Source organism: Aptenodytes forsteri, unplaced genomic scaffold (genome assembly GCF_000699145.1).
Source record: "Aptenodytes forsteri isolate BGI_AS27 unplaced genomic scaffold, ASM69914v1 Scaffold340, whole genome shotgun sequence".
Lineage (NCBI taxonomy): Eukaryota > Metazoa > Chordata > Aves > Sphenisciformes > Spheniscidae > Aptenodytes > Aptenodytes forsteri.
In genome coordinates this window covers 1,505,269-1,527,449 of record NW_008795441.1, presented here as the reverse complement: position 1 = coordinate 1,527,449, position 22,181 = coordinate 1,505,269, and the positions used below count along the sequence as shown (strand labels likewise).

The 22,181-nt window shown below is 43.3% G+C and overlaps 1 protein-coding gene across 1 annotated transcript in view; it reads right to left on the bottom strand.

Moving 5' to 3' along the window:
• CPS1 (carbamoyl-phosphate synthase 1) overlaps window positions 1-22,181 on the bottom strand; it is a 100,533-nt gene that overhangs the window by 31,618 nt on the left and 46,734 nt on the right. Inside the window, exons 21-25 of the mRNA XM_009281077.1 lie at window positions 19,699-19,817; window positions 9,092-9,233; window positions 7,240-7,305; window positions 6,625-6,688; window positions 2,920-3,101 (exon numbers count right to left, since the gene is read on the bottom strand). Coding sequence (XP_009279352.1) covers window positions 2,920-3,101; window positions 6,625-6,688; window positions 7,240-7,305; window positions 9,092-9,233; window positions 19,699-19,817 — 573 coding nt within the window. The remainder of the gene's footprint in view (window positions 1-2,919; window positions 3,102-6,624; window positions 6,689-7,239; window positions 7,306-9,091; window positions 9,234-19,698; window positions 19,818-22,181) is intronic.

The window sequence follows — 22,181 nt, the reverse complement described above, 5'->3', positions numbered from 1 at the left end:
CAAGAAGAATTTTTTTTTTTTTTTTTTCTAAATTATTGTCCTCATAGACTACCACCTAACGTTGCAGATTCACAGTAAATTAAACTTCCCTCCAAAGCACAGCTCTGTTGTGCAGAGCTCAGTGTCTGGTGAGTCAGAGCAGCTGTGAATGTTGACTGGAGAGGGAGAGGTAAAAGGGGACACAAGGGAGAGAAAGAGAAGGGACAGCTGAGTATGTCCCTAGGATAGGACCATGTGAAGTTGTGAGCAGCTCTCGGTAGGCAGGTTCCAGCCCCCTCAGTCTCGTTGGTTACCTCGCTCCTCAATGTAGCCTAATTTGCCTAATCAGAAAAACTAGGAAAAGTCAGTGCACCTATTTATTTGACCTTAATAGTTGCCCAAGGTTTGCTGCTAATCCTAACAATGTTTAGGGAGTTGATGTATCATCTCTACTGAGGGCAAAGTGTTGTGTCCATTGTTTGCTGATGGTTTTACCTACAGTTTGCCAATGATCCAGGACTTCTCAGAGTATTTGCCACTGTTCATTGTACACTGGAACACTAGAGGAGGCTAACGAGCCAGAGAGTTTAAAAGATCAGTCTGAAACCATGGCAATATTCATGCTTTGTATATGAAGCTGGGGGAGATGGTTATCTGCAGGATTGGTGAGGGATCTCAGAATCAGATCCTGAACTTTTAACTTGATCATTTCCTTAGGGACTGACTTCCGACTGCATTTGCCTGAGGAAATATTCTGTTAACAGGATATTAGCATTTGGCTCACTCATTTTTAAGAAAATGACATATAGCAAATAACATATTTTAGACTACGCTCTGCTGGAGGTCTGGAGTCTGTCCCCAGGTCTGCCTATGCCCTTTTCCATGACTCTTTGCAGCCTCTCTGCTCCTCAGAGACTCAGTTTCCCTACTTGCAAATTAGGCAAAATTATACCATTCCCTCTTGTCACTACTTAAGAAAAGTGTTCTAAAACAGCTGAGTATTTATTATACATCTCAGGTTTATTAGACAGCACAACCCTAACTTTTGATGTTTAGGCTCAGACCCTGATGGCTTTAACACCTCCAGAGCAAACACCAAATTGGTTGTTTTCATACCCAAGTCAGACTACCATAACCCTCTGCAGACTCCCAGCATCCCTCTTCTCCCCCTTTTTATTCCCACCACCTCAGCTCCTGCTGCCTCCTCCCTGCCTTCTCTCCTCTCACGATCACTTTTTGGTTTCCTTCACAAGCAGGACAGGCTAAAAACAGGCTCAGAAGCATGAGCACAGTCCAGCTGATGAGCATGGCTGGCTGAGTTGGGGAAATTGCCAATAGTGTCCTTCCCCTTCAGCTCCGGGTACCACAGGATGCTGCTATTAGACCTTGAGATCTGCAATGCCTCCCATCATAAGCAAGATCAGCCTATGGACTGAAAATCATGACTTCAAACTGACCAAGCCCTGCTGTGACAAGCAGGATAATGCAATCTTCAGTATGTATGCATTATTCTTTTCACGTCTTTTTCTTACCCAACTTGCTAGTTACTAGCACTATGTGTTTAAATGAGTAGTTGCTCCCTCATCACCTATCTCTACTTTCTCTTTGATGCTGCAGTAATTAGATGCTGTATTTCATCAGTGTTATTTGTCTGACAAACTGTCACACCAGTTTCCTCCATGTGCGAAGTTCAGAAGTTCTGTTTTGCTTAAGTAAACAAGAGTTCAATGCTTATAAAGCTGAGCCTCATGGATAATCCTAAAGCATTCAAAAACCAGCCTTTAAAGACTCCAGAGAGCCACCAGAGTCTTCTGGCCTGTCCTAAATCTATGCTTTCCAGTAACAGTCACTGTTTTTATGAAAATTTAAAGAAGAGGGAAAACAACATGTACAAATAGGAAAATATGAACATGCAGTCTAAAAATGGTCCTAGACAGTATTTTGCAAATGGTTTAAGAACAGAGCCTAGAGACTGGGACTTGAGTTCTGATGTGCTTTTGCTTGGTTCCAAATTTGGGAATGATCAAAATGTAGCCAGGTTATAAAACCATTTTAGAAACTTGCACCCATTCACAAAGGAGATGAGCTCAAATTGTCATATACTGGGAAAAAGAGCCAACAAAAGTTTTAAGTTTAACATGACCTGGGTTTTGCAAAGTTACTTCAGCAAGTTACACAGCCAACTCACACTGAATTTCAAGGGAGATGAAGTTCCTGTAAGCACCTTTGAAAGCCTCAGCCACAAATCCAAGATGGGTGTGTTACCAGTTAGAAATCAACATTTCCCATGTTGGGATCAACTGTTTACATTATATATCCTCCCATTACTAAATCTGTCTGGGATTCTTCTCTGTCTCTTAGTATCAGCACTTCTGAGCACTTGAAAACTCCAGACAGACAAGTGCAATGTCAGAATCCGGAGCTGGAACATGTTTTGGTTTGATGGCAATTCCAATGCCCTTTCCTGACCTGCCTGCCTACATGCTGGACCACATCCACCACATTGCCACTGTATTGCAAAGCCAAGACTGCAAGTTCTTGAGCACGTGTTAGCGTTATGCACATAACTTGTTCTACTGCTTCAGGGGGAGTACTTGTGCTTAAAGTCAAGGATATGCTTAAGTGCTAAAGCTCAGCACTGCAAGGGCAGAACAATTTGTGCGATAAATGACTGTGCAGCAAATTAAATCTGCTTGTAAATATTGCACAATATGGCATCTTGCAAAATAATTTAATATTTATTTGGCATTCATTATTGAGCAGTCTGCTAGGAACATCAACGATGTGTAAAATGCAACATTGGGATCCAAACCAAACAGCTTTTGCTAGCAAGATCTCCCCCCTCACCCCCAGCTGCTCTGCCAAAGCAAGCTAGTGACATGAATTTTGAAAAGTTTGGTTTGCTTCATGGCTTTTTATTGTGCTTCTGCTTTTCTTTACCTCATATTGGTAGACGTCCAGGATCCTTTCCAATGACAGCTCCTCAAAGTACAGTCTGTCACACTCATCAAAATCTGTGCTCACCGTCTCCGGGTTGCAATTCACTACGACAGTCTTGTTGCCAAGTTGACGCAGCGTGCGGATGCTCGAGACAGCACACCAATCAAACTCCACGCTGCTGCCTGCCAGGAGACAGAAAAGTGGGCAAGGAAAGGAAGGATGCAAAGAAAACATACACGGACATTCTCAGCACTCAAACTTAAAAAAGAAAAAGAAAAAAGCCCAGCATTGCCTCCTGTCAGCTCAGAGCAAGAAATCTAATTGTCCTCCCATGGAAACTAATCATCCACAAATGTGAGCCTCCAAGCACAACAGGTAAGTTGGCTCAGCTGCCCAGGAGTGACAGGCCTCTATAACACATCTGTCATCCTGCGCTCATAAACACTCATGTCTGCTCTTGCCGCCCATCCAGCTACTGCTGCTTCCCAACCAATGCGCTTTGAGATAAACTTAAGAGGCAGAAGCTTAGAGGTGACCAAATTGAGTGCCCATTATTATAAGACAGCGCTGTGTACTCCAGGAAACAGGAAGCATTTGTACAGATGTGGTTTAAAAAACAGAAGACTGAAGTGTTTTTTACCTTCCAGAAGAGCAGAGTATGGCTAACCTAACAACAGAAAAATTACAACTCAATGGGTTTGACCTTCCTGTGTGCTGACTCTAGATAAGGCAAATCGGTAGAACACCACTTTTAGAGCCACTCTGTGATCCTTTTATCTTGGTTTAAAGGCCACAGTGACTATGGTAACACTGTGGGGCAAGCATGTCCTGTTGTCCTGAACCCTGAGTAAGCACTGTGGCCACCTCTAAAGGAAAGAGGCACAGAGAGAGTCACTTGGTGCTTGGGTGAGCACCAGGACTTGGTGCTTGGTCTTGGGCAAGCTGCAGGACTTGGGACTTGGGCAACGCTGCAGGCTTCAGGCAACGCTGGAGTCCAGACTTGCACTAACAGCTACTGTCCCATAAATTTCTATGCTCAAACATCTAAGAGGGGTACCATAAACAGAGAATGATGCAGATTAAAAAACATCATTAAATGGTTATGCTTACAGTCTACAAGAAAACCTTGGCCTCATCATGATGTGTTCACAGTCATTACATGATGGTTAACCACTGATATGATTATTTTTGTATGTAATTGTGTGACAAGATAAACTGGAAATTCAGGCTGTGCTTAATTGCTGCCTCCACCACCTAGTCACAAACAGATGGCTGTCCCAGGTCACTCGCTGACAGGCACACAATTTATTTCCCTACTTCTGTCAAACAGGAACCTCAAAACATGCCTAGGCCAGCTAAAACCCCAGAGACAAGAGACGGAAATCAAATCTGAAACTGGATGTTTCTCAGAAGGGTCACCAGATGCTCATTCACTTTTTGTAATTCCACGTCCATTATTCTTATACACATAAGAAACCTCAACTCTGTGACACAATGGTCATCTGGAGTCCCCATCTGACTGCTTTAGATACAACCTGGGAAAACAGCTGAACGCTTGTAAGTATATTCCAGCTACATCCAGTAATGGTCATGTCCAAACAGTGGGAAAAGGGAAGACAGCAAATAATTAGTAATACTAGTAATGACTGTTGTAACACAACCAGACACTGCTGCTCAGCAGATAATTACTACATCAATAGAGGCATGTTTTTGAACTCACTTTCAGGTTTCAATCATGTTAAATCTACATGCACACCTTAAAATTTACAGAGCACTCTGCTGGTCCATGCAGTTGGTGGAATAGCTTATTTATACTGCTTTCAGGGCTGACTTTCACACAAACAAAACCCCCTCTCAAGATAGGAGATACCCTCCTGGCAGCAAGTGAAGTGCAAGCATCGCCTTGAATATCTGAGCAATACCCCCATGGAGCACAGGTCACACACTGCAACTCAGGCTCTCAGTGAGCCAGAGGCATTTACGTGTGCATGAAAGGTGCATCAAAGCAAGCTCTGAAGTTCAAGAGTGTGCAACTGTACCAATTCACATCATGTTTCTATTTGGCGAATTAGTTAATAAGAACAAGAAAGCTTCAAAAAAAAAAAAGACACTTCAGTTTGGATAATTTTCTTTTTAAATACAGAATATAGCATGACTTTTGAAATGACCTCACACTTCCCCCAAATAATTTTCTTTGCAAAAGTGTCAACATATTCAAGATTTTCCCATAACATATTTCAAAATATTTTCAAATAAAATTCATAAGGTTGTTTTTTTTAATCTAAAACTCAGTTTTCACAAAGGAAATAAGAATCTTGTTTAAAAAAAAAAGTAACGTCACATGTTTAACTTCCATCCAAATCATTTAGCCCTTTCTGACCTGTTCCTGTTTTGTAAATGTAAATCCACAGGGAACACTAATTTGATCCCACTGAATTATGTTTACAGTTCTGAAAGCATAGAGGAAAAGCACGCTGCTTACTTGCCTTCAAAGGATAACAAAAGAAAAAAAAAAAAAAAAAAAAAAAAAAAAAAAAAAAAAAAAAAAAAAAATCAACTTGGCTATTGCACCCAGAAAAAAAATCCTTTAGAGGTGCAAGTAATGGTTTCCTTTAGCAGCCTTTATTTAGTTGCAACCTCTTCCAAAGATTGTCTTGATTTAATCAAAGCTACAGAACAGGTAAGACCAAGATCAGACCTGTATGGTTAATCTAAGCAATTAGGAGTTTTAGGTGGACAATGCAAAATGTATTCACATACATTCAATCAAATTATTAAACAACACTGCCATCCTTTTTATGTTCATTTTTTGTAACCATGCTACACAGCATGTTGACTGGCAGAAGCGTTCACAAAAAATAAGCATAATTGTGGCGCGTTCCTCCCGATTTCACTCATCTCAACGTTCATACTGGAAACTGAGTTTAAAAAGACACATCCTACAAACAGCAACAGGAGCGTAGCACGTGACCTGTCCATCCAAGCAAAACAAATGGATGCAGTTTTAAATTTCAGCTTTCAAAAACCATCACTGCTACTTGTAAGATGCAGAGCAAAAGTATTTCTGAATAACAAGCAATTTTTTTCTTGTCAATAATTGCAAGCTATTTGGAAGGATCCATGAAAAGAAACAGTGAAAGTCATCATGTACAGAATTAAGCAGTCTGACTACCCAATACTCATAGCCACAAGGAAACTCTTATGCTGCATAATCATCGGAGTGGGCTGAAGAAACAGCATACAGAGAACTGCTTATACAAAAGCAGCTGAAGATATAAAAATATTTTCATAGTCACCTATACTTACAGTAGCAAAATGCATAGTATATGACAACATAGTCATGAGCTGGCAGTAAACATATAAGATAGGTGTTGCAGCAACAAACTTCTATACAAAGTATAAGGTTCTCAAGGCCTTAACATGGGAAAAAGTAAGGTTAAAAAAAACTTTGTGGAAATCACAACTAAGTGACATGCTCTTCAGTTTCAAGTGAAAAGTAATAAAATTCTCCTGTTTTTTCCAGGGCGTGAAATGAAGTCTCCAAGCAAGTGTAAAAGGCAAACCCTGTTTTAGGAATTGATGTCCTGTGTGCTGTGCTCTGGAGGGTTTTGTCACCATATGAGAAGAGGAACAAATGAACCACAAGAATATCCAAAGAAGGCTCGAGGGTGCAAGGAGAACAGAGGCATTGTAAGAAAGATTTACCTATGTGATACGGTCCACAGCCCAACACCATCACTCCACAGTCATCAAATTTTACATCGTGTTCCTGAGAAGGGAGGGAGAAAAGTCATTAGGATCTGTACTCCACAGCACCTAACTCCATGCTTTTCAGAATAAACATTTTCTGGTGCTCAGCCCATATCCAACAGTCTGATCCTTCAGGGCTCAAGTCTGATCTCATTTACTGCAGTGTAAATCAAGTGCAACTCTGCTGGAATTAGTGGTGCTGCACCCAAACCAAAGGAGATGCAGCACCTCCAATTTGGCTATTCGAGCAGCCTAAAGAGCTGTTTAGTTTCATATAAAAATGAATGCTAGGATGAGATGAGTGAAACATGAGTTCTGTTCACAGAGGATGCAAGTACAGGTGATATAGGACAGGCTCATAACAACATAGGGGCATTAACACTAAATGCACTGGATCAGTATTTGAGCAAGAGAAAGTTCCAGACCTGCTTTAAGGGGATTGTATGTAACACCATCCAAAATAATTGCTACAGAGACCGAGACATCTGCAAGATCTCCAGAAATAACACCGCATAGGGGAAAGAGATCAAACTGGACAGCAATGAGACTGCTGTTTCTGAACGTGCCTACCTGCCCGTTGTATGTGATGTAGAGGTAATTAGTTACTGCTGGGTATTCTGCTGCCAGTGTGTCGATCTGTACGGGGAAGAAGAGGAGGGATTGTGACTTGGCCAGTGTAAGATCCTTCTTACATGCAGGTGTTTTGGGGTTTTTCTTTTCCCTTTTTCCTTTTCTTATCCTATTTCTGTCCTATTATTTTCCTATGATGTCTTTCCTCAAAAGGAGGTGATCTGAACTGTCATATGCTGGCAGCACAGCATATGCCTGGCCTTCCCCCCAGACCTTACAGTTCAGTCAACAGGAGAGTCTGCCATCTCTTTCTAAGCTGCAGTTTTAGCTCTGCACCTCTTTGATAAAACACCTTTACAGCCCAGAAATTTTCCCCATCCATCCATTCTTGCCAAGGCCCACATTCTTTAGTTAGTTTGGCAGCATTAATTACACAGATCTCCATTCCTCCAGGTCTCCTGTCCTCTTTAGCTGCACTGTCTGGGATCTTCACACTATACTCTTGACACCATGTTACTCCTACAGCGAATAAAAACATGCACACATCACTTTGAGATCATCCTGAGTAGCAGCCAGCAGTGCAAGTACTATGTATTTGTTACAATATAACTCGTGTTTTGATAATTAAATGATACACAAAGCAAGAGTGATTTTCAACCACCCCTTATATGTAGTTTTCAACAATTTTTTATGTAATTAGTCACCAGAGAGACCAGAAGAATAATTTGCCTAGTGGGCTGTTCACAAACTATTTGTGTCAACTACTTATTGCATGTTATACATGGTAACGAGTCCATCTAGGTCACCAGCGATTGCTGAAGTTCCCTGAATGAACAGCTGAAACATTTCTACACAGAATACTGAACAGGGAACAATATTAAAACAGTCCTGACATGAATTTTTACACGCTATACCATTTAAAAATCTGTCCAATCTTCAAGTATTTTGAGGAATCCCCACTGGCTGTCAAAATCCTTATGAATAATGAAGAATGTGACCTTACGTCATTAGCACTATGTAAGTGTCTGCTGCTCATTACTGTTGCTAATACTGCAACTTGTACTTCATGGCTCAAGAAGAAACATATGCTTTGAAGCCACAAGTGCAGGTATAAATAGAATGACCTTATTAAGGGTACCTTGGCGCACAAATCAATCCAGCACTGCAGTGCCATATGCAGCTGAAAGAACACAGTGCAAGACCAGGCACGTTTCTGTGGGCCACGTGAGGACATAGAAGGAAAACAGCAGCTGGGGAACAGAAGGAGATTTGGCACCTGGAATTGGGCCTGAGGATACAGATGGGCTCTTTCAGAAACATTCAGTAGTTTGGATTGGGTTTTTTTTTTCCCCCCCTTTAAGGACAAAAAAACAGCAGGTGGTAGTTTAATACCAACATACCTTAAATGCAGCAGCAGAACACCTAGCAAAGCACTCGTGACACTGCCATGAATACTAGGACACTTCAAATAAAGTATTACCCTGTAAAAAGTTACTACCAAGAGAAAAGACATATTACATTTTTCATGGTCACATCCATGGTGGGCCAGCATTCTCAGCCTTTTCCTGAAGCCAGATAGCTGCTTTTCTTCCTCAGCCACACAGAATATGAACAAGAATATTCTGAGTCTCTCTTTGGGGATGTTCATGTCATTACATTGATGCCTGCAGTGCAGAAGTAACAGCTACGTGGCTGAAATTTGTTCTCTAATGCCAATGTCAAAACTCCCGTGGATGTTAACAGAGCCAGGGGTTCCACTTTGTTCACCTCAGCTGTTTCTAAGGACGTGGAGGTCTCCTGCTCCTTGCATTCTTGGAAGGCCTCACCACGAACAGCTGTGTTTCTCACATACCTGTTTCACCCAGGGCACTATATTCTTCCTCAGTCTCAGCTGACGGCACTGGACTTCAGTCAGCCTCAGGCATTTCCCAATCTGTTTGTCTGAGAACCCAATCTGTTTGGCTCTCCTCAGTGTCTCTTCTGGAACTGTTTCACTGGGATTAAATAAGAAAAACATGAGGTTTTACAGGAATACTTAGAAGATATATGAGCCCTTGTGTCTTCCATACTGCATAGGGTTGCTATAGGATCATGCACATAAAGGCAAGAAAAGGAAGAAGACCCAGCTAAGCTATGCAATCCTCATACATAAAAGACCTTTTTTGCACTGGATGCCCCCCACAAACACCTATAAGGTAAAGTCTACAGGCAGACTACTGATGCTAGGAAGTGAAACACTTTCTTTCCTTGCATCTTTGAGACAGGAATGAGTGACTCATGATGACGTCCATCATCTCCCAGGCAGCATTCTCCACCAGGCTAGTACAAGGTCACCATATCCACAACAACTGTATATGTTGTTATCATTTTGGTCATTTAAATGACCATAAATGGTCATTTACCATTACAGCCTCCACGGAGGACCTGCAGTGATTCCTTTCTTGGATTCAGTATCCCCACACCTCCATGCCCACCCTTTAACTCAATCTCTCCTTTACATTCCTCCTCCCAGTCAAATTTTTAAAATATAGGCCTCACCAGACTGGGCTGGATCAACAGTTATATATGTACTCACATCTCCTGCCTCTCATTACAGTCACCCATTCCACACAAAGGCATGAAATTCTTGAAGCTCTGGGACGAGCCATTCAGAGGCATAACTGTCCCCTGACCCTGCCGAGCTGGGGGACAACTTGCCTCAAAACACTACAATTTGTCCCAAACAAGCCCTTCTTTCTGTTGCTGAGGATGCTCTGTCTACCTTCAGAAATGGCCAGTCTTTTGAAAAAGCATCTGACTTCAGAGATACATAGTAGAAATTACCTCCAGAGGCTCACACACAAGGTAGGTTTTTCCTTTTGACAGTCTCAAGTATACATTTTCCATATAATTTGTGCTGCTTCTTGCATTATGAAAAAAGGGAGAGGGGGATAGACAGGGTAAAGCAGCAGCACCTTTTTTGATTTCATATTTGCAGTCAGGGTCTCTCAATACTTCCATATGTTCTTGTTCTCCTGGTTTTGCTTTTTAGGAGTCCTAGTTTTTACTGTTTATTTCAAATACGTTGCTTTCCCTGGCCATCTCTGCAGCTCAACAGTTTCTTGCCCATTTTGCTTTTGATTTTTTCATCTTCTCCATTCCCCCGTTATTCCCGTCACTTTTTTCTCTCCCACACTATCTTTGTTCCACTTTGTTTTGACTCCACCTATAGCCCTGATAGTTTCTGCCTGTGTCTGTTTCTAAGCTACCTTTTCTAAGCTTAGCTTTTGCAAAAGCATAAAAAAGACTATGTATTTTTATCAGCACTTCTGCTTTTCATCTTTATTGCCAAGAGCATCCTTGCCTGCCCAATAAATCAATATTTTATGAGCAAGCAAGCTCTGAATCAGGAAAAAGGAAATGATTAACAAACAAGCAATTTTCCTAAATCAGAGCTTTTGAATTATGTCCTTTGCTTGATGGTATTTTTAAATAAATAGCATTATGTTATTTGAGTGGGAGGAGAGGGGTAAGGCCGCTTTATTGGAATGTGTCAGGAAGCTGAAGCATGAAAGAGTCATTGGATTGGATTTTCCACTCTGGCTTAGGCACAGAGCAGCTCCGCTGCCCATGGTGAAGTCAGGCTAGTAAAGCAGGTGAGAGTCACAGAAGTGTCAAACCACCTGTTCTGAGAGCGGAACTGGGGACCAGAATCTTATGGGTTCACATCCCTGGGTAGGGAGTTTTCCTCTATGAATTCCCCAGTGCCACCTTGCCTTCTCCTGCAATGTGAGCACAAAGTGCTCCACCTGCCTACAAGAGCGTAACAGACAGCTAGTGAGCATTTGCAGAAAGGAAACACTCACTGTAGATGCTATCTTCTGCCCTGTGTCTCAGCCTGGCGCCAACAACCGGCCTGCTCTGCCATCAGGAGACTCCAGGCAGGAGTACTACCTACACCCTTGATCTTCTCCACAACCCTCTACCACATCACCCTTCTTACTCCAGCAGATCCTGCTCTCTGCTAGTATCAGAAGGAAACAGTCCTGCCTAATCCAGCAGGTTGAGCTTCCTGGGTTTTGGATTCAGTTCTGGGTGCAGAAAGACTTCCCAAAATAAGACCCACTTTGCAGCACCACAGTAGTTACATTAAAGCCTGCGGTTTCCATGCACTAACTCCTCCACTGCAAAACTCCTCTGCTTCTCCTCAGCCCTTTCTACCTTCTGATCTCAGTTCAGAGGCAGGACTTCTTGCATGAACTGTGAATGCCAGAACTGAAGGCATGGATGGGTGTTTTACAGGAGGAAACACAGCAAGCAAAATCTGCCAATTCTCTGGCAAAACAGATGCTAGCTGTCGCCAGCTGTTAGGAAGAACGCAACCACGTTAGATTTCTCTCTTAGATTCAGCATTCCCTAAGTACAAGTGAGCAGACCTGATGACCCCAAGAAAATGAGCCTGTTTCACTGAAGTTTGCTTCCTTGCTCTCCCTCCCTTCTACCTCAGAAGCACACATAGCTGGCTGTCATTTGATTACTGACAGGGAAAGAAAATTGCCTTCATTTTCAGCTTGTTTCAGTTCAGTTTTTTGTATCTCATTATAACAATATCATTCATCGTCATCCCCCCCAGCAGGGTGGGTAGAAGAGAAGCAGTGATTACTTGGCGACATGATTCATTTGCCTTGGGCTAGCAGCTTAAATTAGGTTAGGACACTTACTAATCCATGCAAAAAGGTAACCAGTTTTGTACAGGACAACCAGTGTGCAAGAGAAAAGCTGAGCACCTAAAGGGGAAATGAAACCGTGTATTTTTAACTCTGCTACTCCCAATGCATGATAAAGAAAAGATAAGAGATGTAGCTTTCAATGTGGCTAATAAGAAAGATGCGGTGGGAACCTCTATTCAAGCAGCACCTAGACAGGAAAGGTTTTCTCGTTTCTCACTGGCATGGAGGCAGCTTAATATGGAGGAAACGCACCTAGCTCACCACGAGGCAGGAAAGGTTAGAACTGACAACCCAGCCCTGGGGATGTAACAGTTTTGCCATTTAATGCTGTCATAAAAACTTGGGAAGAGTCAAACACCCAGCAGTGCTGCTTTCCAAGCACTTGAAACCAGAATCTGCCACGAGATGAGAAATTGCCAAAACCCTCTGAGGCAGCTCCCAGGGATTTGGAGGCACAACCACAAGAAGGGGCAGGCAGAGTAAGCCAGCAGAATTGCTCCACCACGTTTAAAGGGAACTGGATCAGAGAGCTGCAAACCCTCAGCACTGGTATGGAAATCAGGCTGCCTCTCTGCACATACTGGACACACATCTTTGTACCTGGATAATTTCCATTTACTAATAAGGGTAATTTTTAGTATTTCTATCTCAAGATTCATGGAAAGAATATAAAGAAACATGCAAACAGTAGGTAGGGTGATGCTTATCTTACAGATAGCAAAACTGAGATGTGCAGAGGTTAAGGGGTGATGATTTTTAAGATCCAGCATTGACCTAATTCTGTTCCCACCGCCTTTGCTCAAAGACAGCCCTTTAGCCTTGCTGGAGACACTAAAGCCAGCGAGAGCAAAATCAGACTGATCTCTTTGAACGCTTGAGTGCAAATAACCCTTCCAAGAGCTCACCAAAAATCCAGCACTAAAAAGAGAAGAAAAAAAATCTCAGTTCTGGCTATTCCCAAATACATGACCCAGTCCTATATCACTGCCTCCCACTTTCCCCTGGAGCATCACTTACTTTTCAAACACAGAGCAAAAAGTCTTCCAAAGATTAAACTCACTGGTTTATAATCAATTCTGAAACAAGGGAAGATTAAGTGGCGATGATTCCAGATTCCTATAATGCTCCTTCTTCCTTACATTTGCCTTTGTAAAATGACAGTCAGAAGTTTTAGAGCTTCAAAACCAGACAATTAGACTTTTGCACACTGCCATAATCATTTAGTGGCTGTTCACCTCCTCGGAAAGCTAGCCCCCTGCACATTTTTCAGTTTATAAACCATACAAGCCTTTCCCAAACCTTGCTTGTTGCCTCCGTTTCAGTGTCCAGTGTTGATTTGTTACTGCTTTTTGTTTAAAATTCCACCCTGGCATCTTTGGAACTCCATCCACTCACTTCTTCAATAATAAACGATAAAAGGAAATGGAATAAATTCCCCTTAATGAGGAAACTTTCACCTGGCACAGAGGACCTGGGGAAATCTATTAACTGACTGGAGGAACGCTGGCAGCATTGCAATTATCAGGAAAGCCTGCTTGCTTCAGCATGGCCCTCTCTTCCACTTGATTGGCTTTCATCTGATCCACCAGTATAGGAGTAATGCTAAACAAATGTGCCAGCAGAAAGCCCCAGCTCGATACGAGAAGAAGCACTCTTTTTCTTGTCTCCCAAATCAGGCTCTGCTTCATTTTAGGTATGTTGTCAAGTTTATGCCCATCCGGATATTACTTAGGCACATGTTAATGGGTCTTGATCAAAAGGATCAGGAATATTTTGTGAACTGAGGGCCAAAGCCTGAGCTGGGAGCATTTGGGACACACCTACTGCATCAGTTAACATCTGCCCTGTAAGCCCACAGGCTTACCCCTGCAGGTCACCTCTGGTTTATCTCAGCAGCTAGTCATGTGGCTTGGACATGCACATAGGAGCTGCAAAGATAAGCACACTCTGGCTCAGCCCACCAGTCTTGAACTCAGCTCCTCCTAAATCTGAAGGTGGGGGATTTAAGCCCAGGCTACAGTTACGCTATGGCAAGCAAAGTGGACCAAAAGCAAGAAGTGCTGGAACCAAAATGCCTAATGCCCAGTCCTGAGAGAGATCTTCCTTTCTCAGTAGTCATAGACCTGGAGGGTTTCAAAAGCCTACTTGATTTCAGGCTGGATTACGTACAAAGACATATCCTTCCTCTTCTCCTCATTGTCCTGCTCTGCTTCAAGGCTCCTAGCGGCTTCCTTGATTGCTCCTGATGTTTTACAAGATTTTGAAAATGCTACAATTAAAATAATGAGATCGGTGTATAAATTCTCTCCCTGCTTCTCTTCTCAAGGAGACAGATTGTTACTGTTTTTCCCCTCCTGAGAAACTCATAAGATGACTGACAAAAAGCTGTCAAAGGAGCGTTTAAGGAAGCAGGAGCTGTAAACCAACAAATCTCGCTTACTGAACTCCAGTTCAGTATCACTCCAGCAACACTCCAGCACTCTGCATCTTTAACATTCAGGTCCCTGGGCTAATAAATCTCATTGTGGACATCTTGATTTAAGTAACATGAACCTCACACTGTGCCCTAAGACCTAAATGACTCGCATCTAGGATTAAATGATGTACTGAAGCAGCAGCTCACACCAAAACACAGCTGAAAAATGGGTCATAGATGCTTCCTCAAAGCCTATTTTCTACCCCTGGTAAAAGAGACCTTTGAGGTCTTTGCTGGGATGCCATGGTATGGACTCCCCTGCTTCTGGTATTGTACATATCAGTTACAGAGATTCCCCAGTGGCTTTTAAAGGGCAATTTCTGTATATCCTCTGTATCAAGGAAAAAATGCATATTGCATTTTTACAAATGTACAGATGCTTTGAAAGAAAATACAGCTGTGAAATTATTACAAATGGCTCTATAAGACAAACAGAAAGTATCTTATGTTAGATCCACACAAAGCACAAACAACAGTGCTGAATAGCTGCTTGTATTATATTCTCCTCATGTACTGAATTCCTAATTTGTTCCCGAGTCTTCCCTGCCCCACAGTTCACAAAGAAGACAAAAGTAATCTTCCCAGTTAGTTAAAAGCAAGTACTACAAATATGTCAGTGATAGCTCCTCAAACAGTATAAATCAGTGCAGCCTCGTTTAGCATCACTGGACCTGCTCTGCTTTATACCCACACAAGATCTGACTTATGCTCTCTGACCTGTCCCAAAAGCAAGCAAGTCAGCAGAAACACTGCTTTTGAGAAGAGCGGGTGTGCAACAACCATTGTGGAAGAGCACAGGTTATTGATGGCCTGTCTGATCTTTCCTCCCTGCATTGTTTCCTAGGTCACCTGCTGGAGACAGGTTTTAATTCCAGCACCTGTATTTCTGTGGCTACTCCACCACAGTCGTGTTTTGAAATCAAGTCATGCTTCCAGCAAGCAGCTTTCAAAGCACACCTTTCACAGACCCAAGGACATGAGCTTCGAAAAATAATTCGCACTAAACAACTTCCTCCATGGGCCACTGAGCAGAGCCCCTGGCTACAAATGCTGGGCTGAAGTGGGTCTGCACCCTCCCACTTTTTTCTGCTTTCCCTTCTATTAACCTGTGGCTCTTTAGGAACGACAAGAGCAATACTCAGGATTGCACTTCCTCCTTTCAAGCAAACTACAGGCCAGAAGGTGTTTTCACTCAATGCCCACAGAGCAAGGACACATTCTCCCCCAAAACAAAGCTCCAAAGTATAAAGTTATCAAAACATGATTGATGCCATCGTTCCCACTGCTAGTAGGCTGGCTAGTTTGGTATCCACCAAAAAGAAGATCTGCTGTTTTCATTAAGGTTAATTTGAAGAGTTGAGATTTAAGAAGGCAGAGTTCAGTTCACTGCTCTGCCAGTCTGTCTTTGAGACTTTGTGCAAGCTTACCATCTCTATGCTTTGCTCCTCAACTGCAAAATGGGGGTTTATCATGCTCCTCTTTTCTCACTTGAATTCTACTTTACAGCCTTTTATGAATATTGAAATGTTCCTCTTTGGGCAATATACTCACACTTCTGCCTGTTGCAAGATGACCCAATCTTCCCTGGGTCTTACTCAGATTTTCCCCAGCAGTGAACTTGATCCCATTACCTCTCCTTTTCCCCCATCCCTATGAGCTCCCAAGTAATGGCAAATACAATCAATTGCTGGTTCAATTGCTACAGAGATGCCTACGTGACTTAGGAGCAGAAGTCCTACTGATTTTCAACGAGGCTTTTGTCCCCACGTCACTTGCGCGTAAGTGATGATTTCGCCATAGCTGTCTACCTCTTTACCTATATTTAATGGTACTTGTCATATATTCTCCTTGCATACAGCCACAGTTCTCAGGGATCACAAAATCAGGAACAGATTAAAATAAGCCATGGCCACATGCAAACAAATCCTCACTGCAGGCGGTCAAAGAACAGACGCAAATTCCAAAAGAGGCTTTCCCTTGCACCCAGGCCACCAGTGTCTTGAGTCAAACACATCCCAGATGTTACTTCCAAGTCTGGTCTTCAGCTGTGCTCTTGGGGATGATGGTGTTACTGGACCCTACTGCAAATCTGACTCACTCTGGACTGGGTCCATAACCCTGGCCTTAAGGTCACATCTCACTCCTCACTGCCTCAGACAGCTAGACATGGTCTGTTCAAATTTCCATCTCCTTCATGTCAGTGTGATGAACAGCCAGTGGGGTCACTCCAGGGCCCTTGCCCTCCATTTTCTCTCACAGGACAGGTGAGGCCAAACCTAGGGAAAGAATTTCCTGATAACAGCATATCCTATTGCACTGCCACTGCTCCATACACCATCGCGTGTTCATGGACTGACAGCATGGGATGGTTCTTGCTCTTTCCGTGTGTGTATGTATATGTGGTTTTGCTTGTTTGTCTGTGTGTGCGGGGTGGGGAAGGTTATAGTTAAGATTACATTACTGAAGGTATGAAGGTTATCGGTCAAAAAACAATAAAAAAACCACAATGTAAGTTTCCACTTAAAATGAAAAATATGTAGGTCACAGGAGAAACAGCAGAGGCACATGTTTGATGTGTGTGTGATATTACTGGATGTTCTTGCAAGTACTTTCAAAATGGCTTTCTTTTCCCAATTCAACTCAGGCCATTTGCTTTCCTGCAGCCAAATCACATAACCTGAAACAACTCTTTCTCCATCTTAGAGGGCCCAGAGGCAGAGTCAAATGGAAACATTGCTGCAGCATGACAAAGCTATACAGTCTCACCAGCACCAGGTCCAATCTTCTTTGGAAAGAAGTTTGCTGGGACAAACGTAAATGGGGCAGAGGGTGCCCTTCCCAGTCTCTACTGTCTCTGCAAATGGCTGGCCTTGCCTGTACACCACTGAGAACGGACAAACATTTATATGTCAGAAAGGTTTTTTCCCCCCATAACATTATCCCACACAATCTTTCATGCATGGAAGCAGATTCCCTGCATAAATCGGTGAGGCCTTCTGCTCACCTCTGAATTGCTCCATGTGGTGAGGATGCAAGGCAGCATGTGGTGTGTGAATGCTGCTTGCTGAACTGCTCACAAAGGCCTCCACCTGCCTCTGATCCCCCTTCCCCATCTATCTGTCATATCCACTTGTTCTAGCTCTGAATTTCCTCTTGGCAGAGACCATCTTCTTGTTACCACTCTCTACAACAGCTCTGCAGGGCCCAAATCAAGACTTTTGGCAGAGACGTTACTCCAACTGCATCCAAAACCTCGCTGCAAAGAACGCTTAAACCAATCCAGTGACAAAAAGGAAGGGCTGGATTTGACCTAACAGAGAGCGAGCTTGTAATCAGCAACAGTGCTGGGAACAGGGCAACTACTTCTGGTTCTGGTAACTGTATTTCAACAAGAGAAAGATTTAAAGCAATGATGGTGTCACAGCCCATTCTTTTCAATTGGAAATAATCCTGTAGCACAGGTAAAACTCATGCCAGGCATGCCAGGGACTGGAAACAGCTGGCTGCAGGAAGAGCACGTGTACGCCAAGTCTCATTTGCATCACTCAATTAGCTTTCCCTTGGCTATTGCAGAGATGTGTTTCCTGATGTGGCTCACTGGACTAGTCTCTTAGTTCAGGTCAGAAGTGTTTTTCCCTGACTCTTTGCCTTTGTGCCAACGTGCCTTCAACATAATGCAGCCGGACAGTCCATCCCCTCCCTCCAACGCAGGTTGTGAGGTAAGAGAGTTTCCTTGGGAAGGTTTGAGAAAGGATACCAGAGTGAAAATCTGCACTGATAAGTGAATGAGACTAAGTAAATTTATACCACCTGCAATCTGAGTTGAATTGCACAAATCCACTTACAAGGGACACAACATTGGTTGCGTATGATACAAATGCAAGGAAGGATACTGCAGAAGGGCTTGCTTTAGCAGGCTGGCTATACAGTCTGCTGACTAGTCACCAGAAGGATGAAAAACTGTGTGGGATGGTACCAGCTACTGATCACATTACTAATAGTATTATTGCCTGCCACCCACTGCAGAGAAAGGGAAAGCAACCTCAGTGATGTAGGACAGTTCGGCACGATTAGCCTCTGTGGAGTGGTGCTGGATTTATACCAGCTGGGGATGGGGCCAACCTCTGGGGTCCCAACTGCATCATTCCAGAGCATGCCACTCCAACAGTGAGGAAAGTCTGGATATATTGTTTTTCTTCCTCAGGAGCTGCACATATATATTTAAGGCACTCGAGACAAATGCAACATGACATGGATGTTAGAGGGCAGAAACTTGTGCAGCCACAGAACAGATTTCTGTAAATAATCAAGCTACTCCTTCTCTTCGACATCTTCCTCCACATTTATTTTTGTTTAGCTCCAGATCCAGCTTGTTTCGGGGGGCAAGGGAGAGCAAGAGCTGCTCAATTAAAACCGTACAGCTGGTCAAAGCAGCAGAAAATCACAGCCGATGAACTAACTAGCACCTTAGTGATGTACTGGCTACGGTGCGCTCCCAGTGCCATCAAGTGGTGAAAAGCGGTTAAAACAACGAGTACCCGAAGCAGAAAAGCCGGCCAACATACAGCCAATAACTCAGCAAGGAGGTTCTCCCAGCCTCGTAAACCACGAAGGGAAAGCTCAAGTCAGCAAGAGGCTGGAACTGAAACACAGCCCAGCGCTTTAATTTACTGCTATCTTTCCTGCTTAGTTTTATATGGTCATTTTTCTTGAAGAAAGAAGAAGATTTATATTTAAATATGTCTGGAATTATAGAAGCTTGAAAGTGCAGCACAAAAGCAACACATACTGCATGATCACAGCGAGGCAGAAAAGCTTAAAAATCAATTGGCCAGGCCGGAAAAAATGCAGTGTATTTGACCCTCAGGTGTAGTAAGTCAGGACAAGTCCTGTGTTTGACGGCAAACTCCATCCTAAGGTACATGAGTTGCAGCCTGCTGTTACTCGTTGCAGGCCATCCACATTCCCAGCCTTAGCCTCAGAGATACAGTGAGGATTTTCCAAAATAAACCGGAACCTCCATAATCCCTGAGAACAGTGAAATGCCTAAGCAGTCAAAGTAGTTCTTTTACCAAAAAGAGTGTTCTCAGAAATTTCCTCTGTTCGGGTGAGGCAGTGAACTGGGTTTTAAGACAACAGTGCTTACTCCAAGCACTGAAATAAAACTTCTCAGCATTGACTGCATCTGTGCTCAGGGCTTACCACAGGTTTCCCAGCAGAAGGATCCCCAGAAGGACCATTGTGTCCTAGGACAAGGCTGTTGGTTTTTCTTACCTGTTCACTTCCTTCAGGATCTTCTCCATGTTCACAATGTTGCACATCTTATACAGGAACCATTTGTCAATGGCTGTGAGTTTGTGAATGACATCCACAGGGACTTCATTATCCAAGGCCTGCCAAAAATAGGACAGCACCAAACAGCCCCTTTAATACATGCTTTGCAAATACAGATTTAGTCTGCAAATAGGTAGCAGCAACTATATAGCATAAAGACATAAAAAGTACTGTAGACTAAGATGGACAAATCAAAGGTTCATCTACCCCAGGACCGTGTCTCCCACAGCAACAGAAAACGTGCCCCTCAAGCAGTGTAGGGAGGCACCAGCCACTTCTGCACATGCTTTGGTACCAAAAGCTGGCTTCTGTTTGAGCAAGAGAGAGATAATTTGCTTTTCACAGAGCCAGCAGCCAAACTTAAAACTGATGGCAACAAGGCTTGGTGGCTACTGAGTATGTGCCTTAACTACGTACAGCAAGGCACATTCAGCCTGCAGTGCTGACTCCTCCACCTGCACCCCTTACCACTCAAGTTACCTAAATCTCAGACCCACTGCCAACCTCCTAGCTGCAAGTGTTAAACAGCAAGGTCCAGCTTCGCAGCTGTGGAGGAACTTTTTGCTTTGGAGCATAAATCTTGATTCAGCCTTGAAATACAAGGCTGAATCAAAACATATGGCCTTGAAATACCCCTGAAGCAAAGGAAAGTCCAGTCCTGAGTGACACTGCAGCTACAGCATAACTCAGGCTTCTCTCTCTGTATCTCAAGTTAATGTCAAGATAATTCAAATTCCCCTGCATTACCTTGCTGGAGCTATTTATTTTTTTTATTTTATTTTTATCAAACTTCTTGCAACCATGGGGTAAAAAGGAACCCCACAGAGTTATTATTCAAATGACAATGTTTTACAGGACACTGCAGTATTAAAAAAAAAAAAAAATTCTCAGAGGAACATGCTAGAGAGCCCCCCAATACGATTGTACTGGGGGACAGTTGTATCTTGATACATTGCAGTTGTATCTTCTATCACTGACATTTCTTGGGTCTCACCAGTGGTGTACAGTTGCAACTCTCCTGATAAAACAACTATAATCAACCATAATGATAATACCAGTACGGTATCTTTGCTGAGCTGAAGTAATCAAGCTCATTAATTTGTTACCACACTTACTTAATTATTTTCTTGCAGGGCAGCATCCCTGGAACAAAGCCAGAGCAATGCCACTGAAGAAACTCCAGCATTAATCCAGGAATGAGTTTGGCCCACTGCACCCCAGCATTATTCCTCTGAGTTATCAAGCTGCGGACAAAACGTTGTACCGTCACTGCGTGCTTCAGCACTGTGATGTGGAGACTTTATGCCAGCTGAGAGAAATGCACAGGTCACTTCAGTGCTGTGCTCCAAGAAGGCACCACCCACACGGACAAGGGATGGGCAACAGCTCTCATTGGGCACTGCAAAATATTGACACCAGCTTCTACCCTTTTCTAAAGGATTTCCAGGCAGCTTGCCCAGATCTCTCTCTCACAGTTATTCTCTTGTCCTGAGAGATAATAAGCTGCTGACTTGAATAGCCTGCTTGCTCACAAGCAGCGGTGAAAATCTCTAATGCACATTTTGCTCCTTTAGAGTAACCAGTTACTTACACACTGAAATTTCAGCCAGCGCTTGGCACCCAACAGCCACTGCTCTTCCAAATGCCTGCAAAGAGAAGCCCGGGGCCACCACAGTGGTCCCTGAGCACTGGCCATAACAAGGCTGGGCTTCTCACACATTTCTGGGTATAATACTGGTATGAGGCAACTGGTAAGGGGTCCCTCCCATCCTGATTCCTTAGTGCTTGGAAGGTAAGGTCACACTGCCACATTAGTGGGACATGAGCAGGTCTTTCTTCTGCCCATCTATTTTCACAAAACACGTGCAGACTTGCATGTCTTGAGGACCTCCAACCTTCAGTCAATGGTCCCTGAGCCACACATACACACACAGGTAGCATGACCACATACACTTAATCTGCTTAGGACACTTTATTTAAAAGTCCTAGGGATCTTCAAGGGAAACAAAAGAACAAATGCCTTCCCCTCCTTAATCAGAGGAGGGGCAGAGAAAATAAACCACCTTCACCCTTGTGGCATAAATCTGGAGACTGGGAAGGAAGAATGAGTTTGCAGACAGTTCTTGCTCCCAAATCACCACACTACAGAGGCAAATCAGGTTTCCAGGCAGAAAATCCCTGTAAGATTCGATCTGGGGCCCTGGACAGCACTCCGATGGCTTTACTCTATTCAAACCTACATGAAGGAGTACAGCCTAAACACACGGTGGAAGAAGAGGGAGTGATCCACAGTGGGACAGCATGACTTTAGAGCTCTGCTCTCCTTCAAGAGCATCCCATCCAGTAGACACTGGCCCCATGCTGGGAAGCCAAGGGGTTTACAGGACTGCCTTCACACTGTGAGTCAGGGAGCAAGCCTGGTC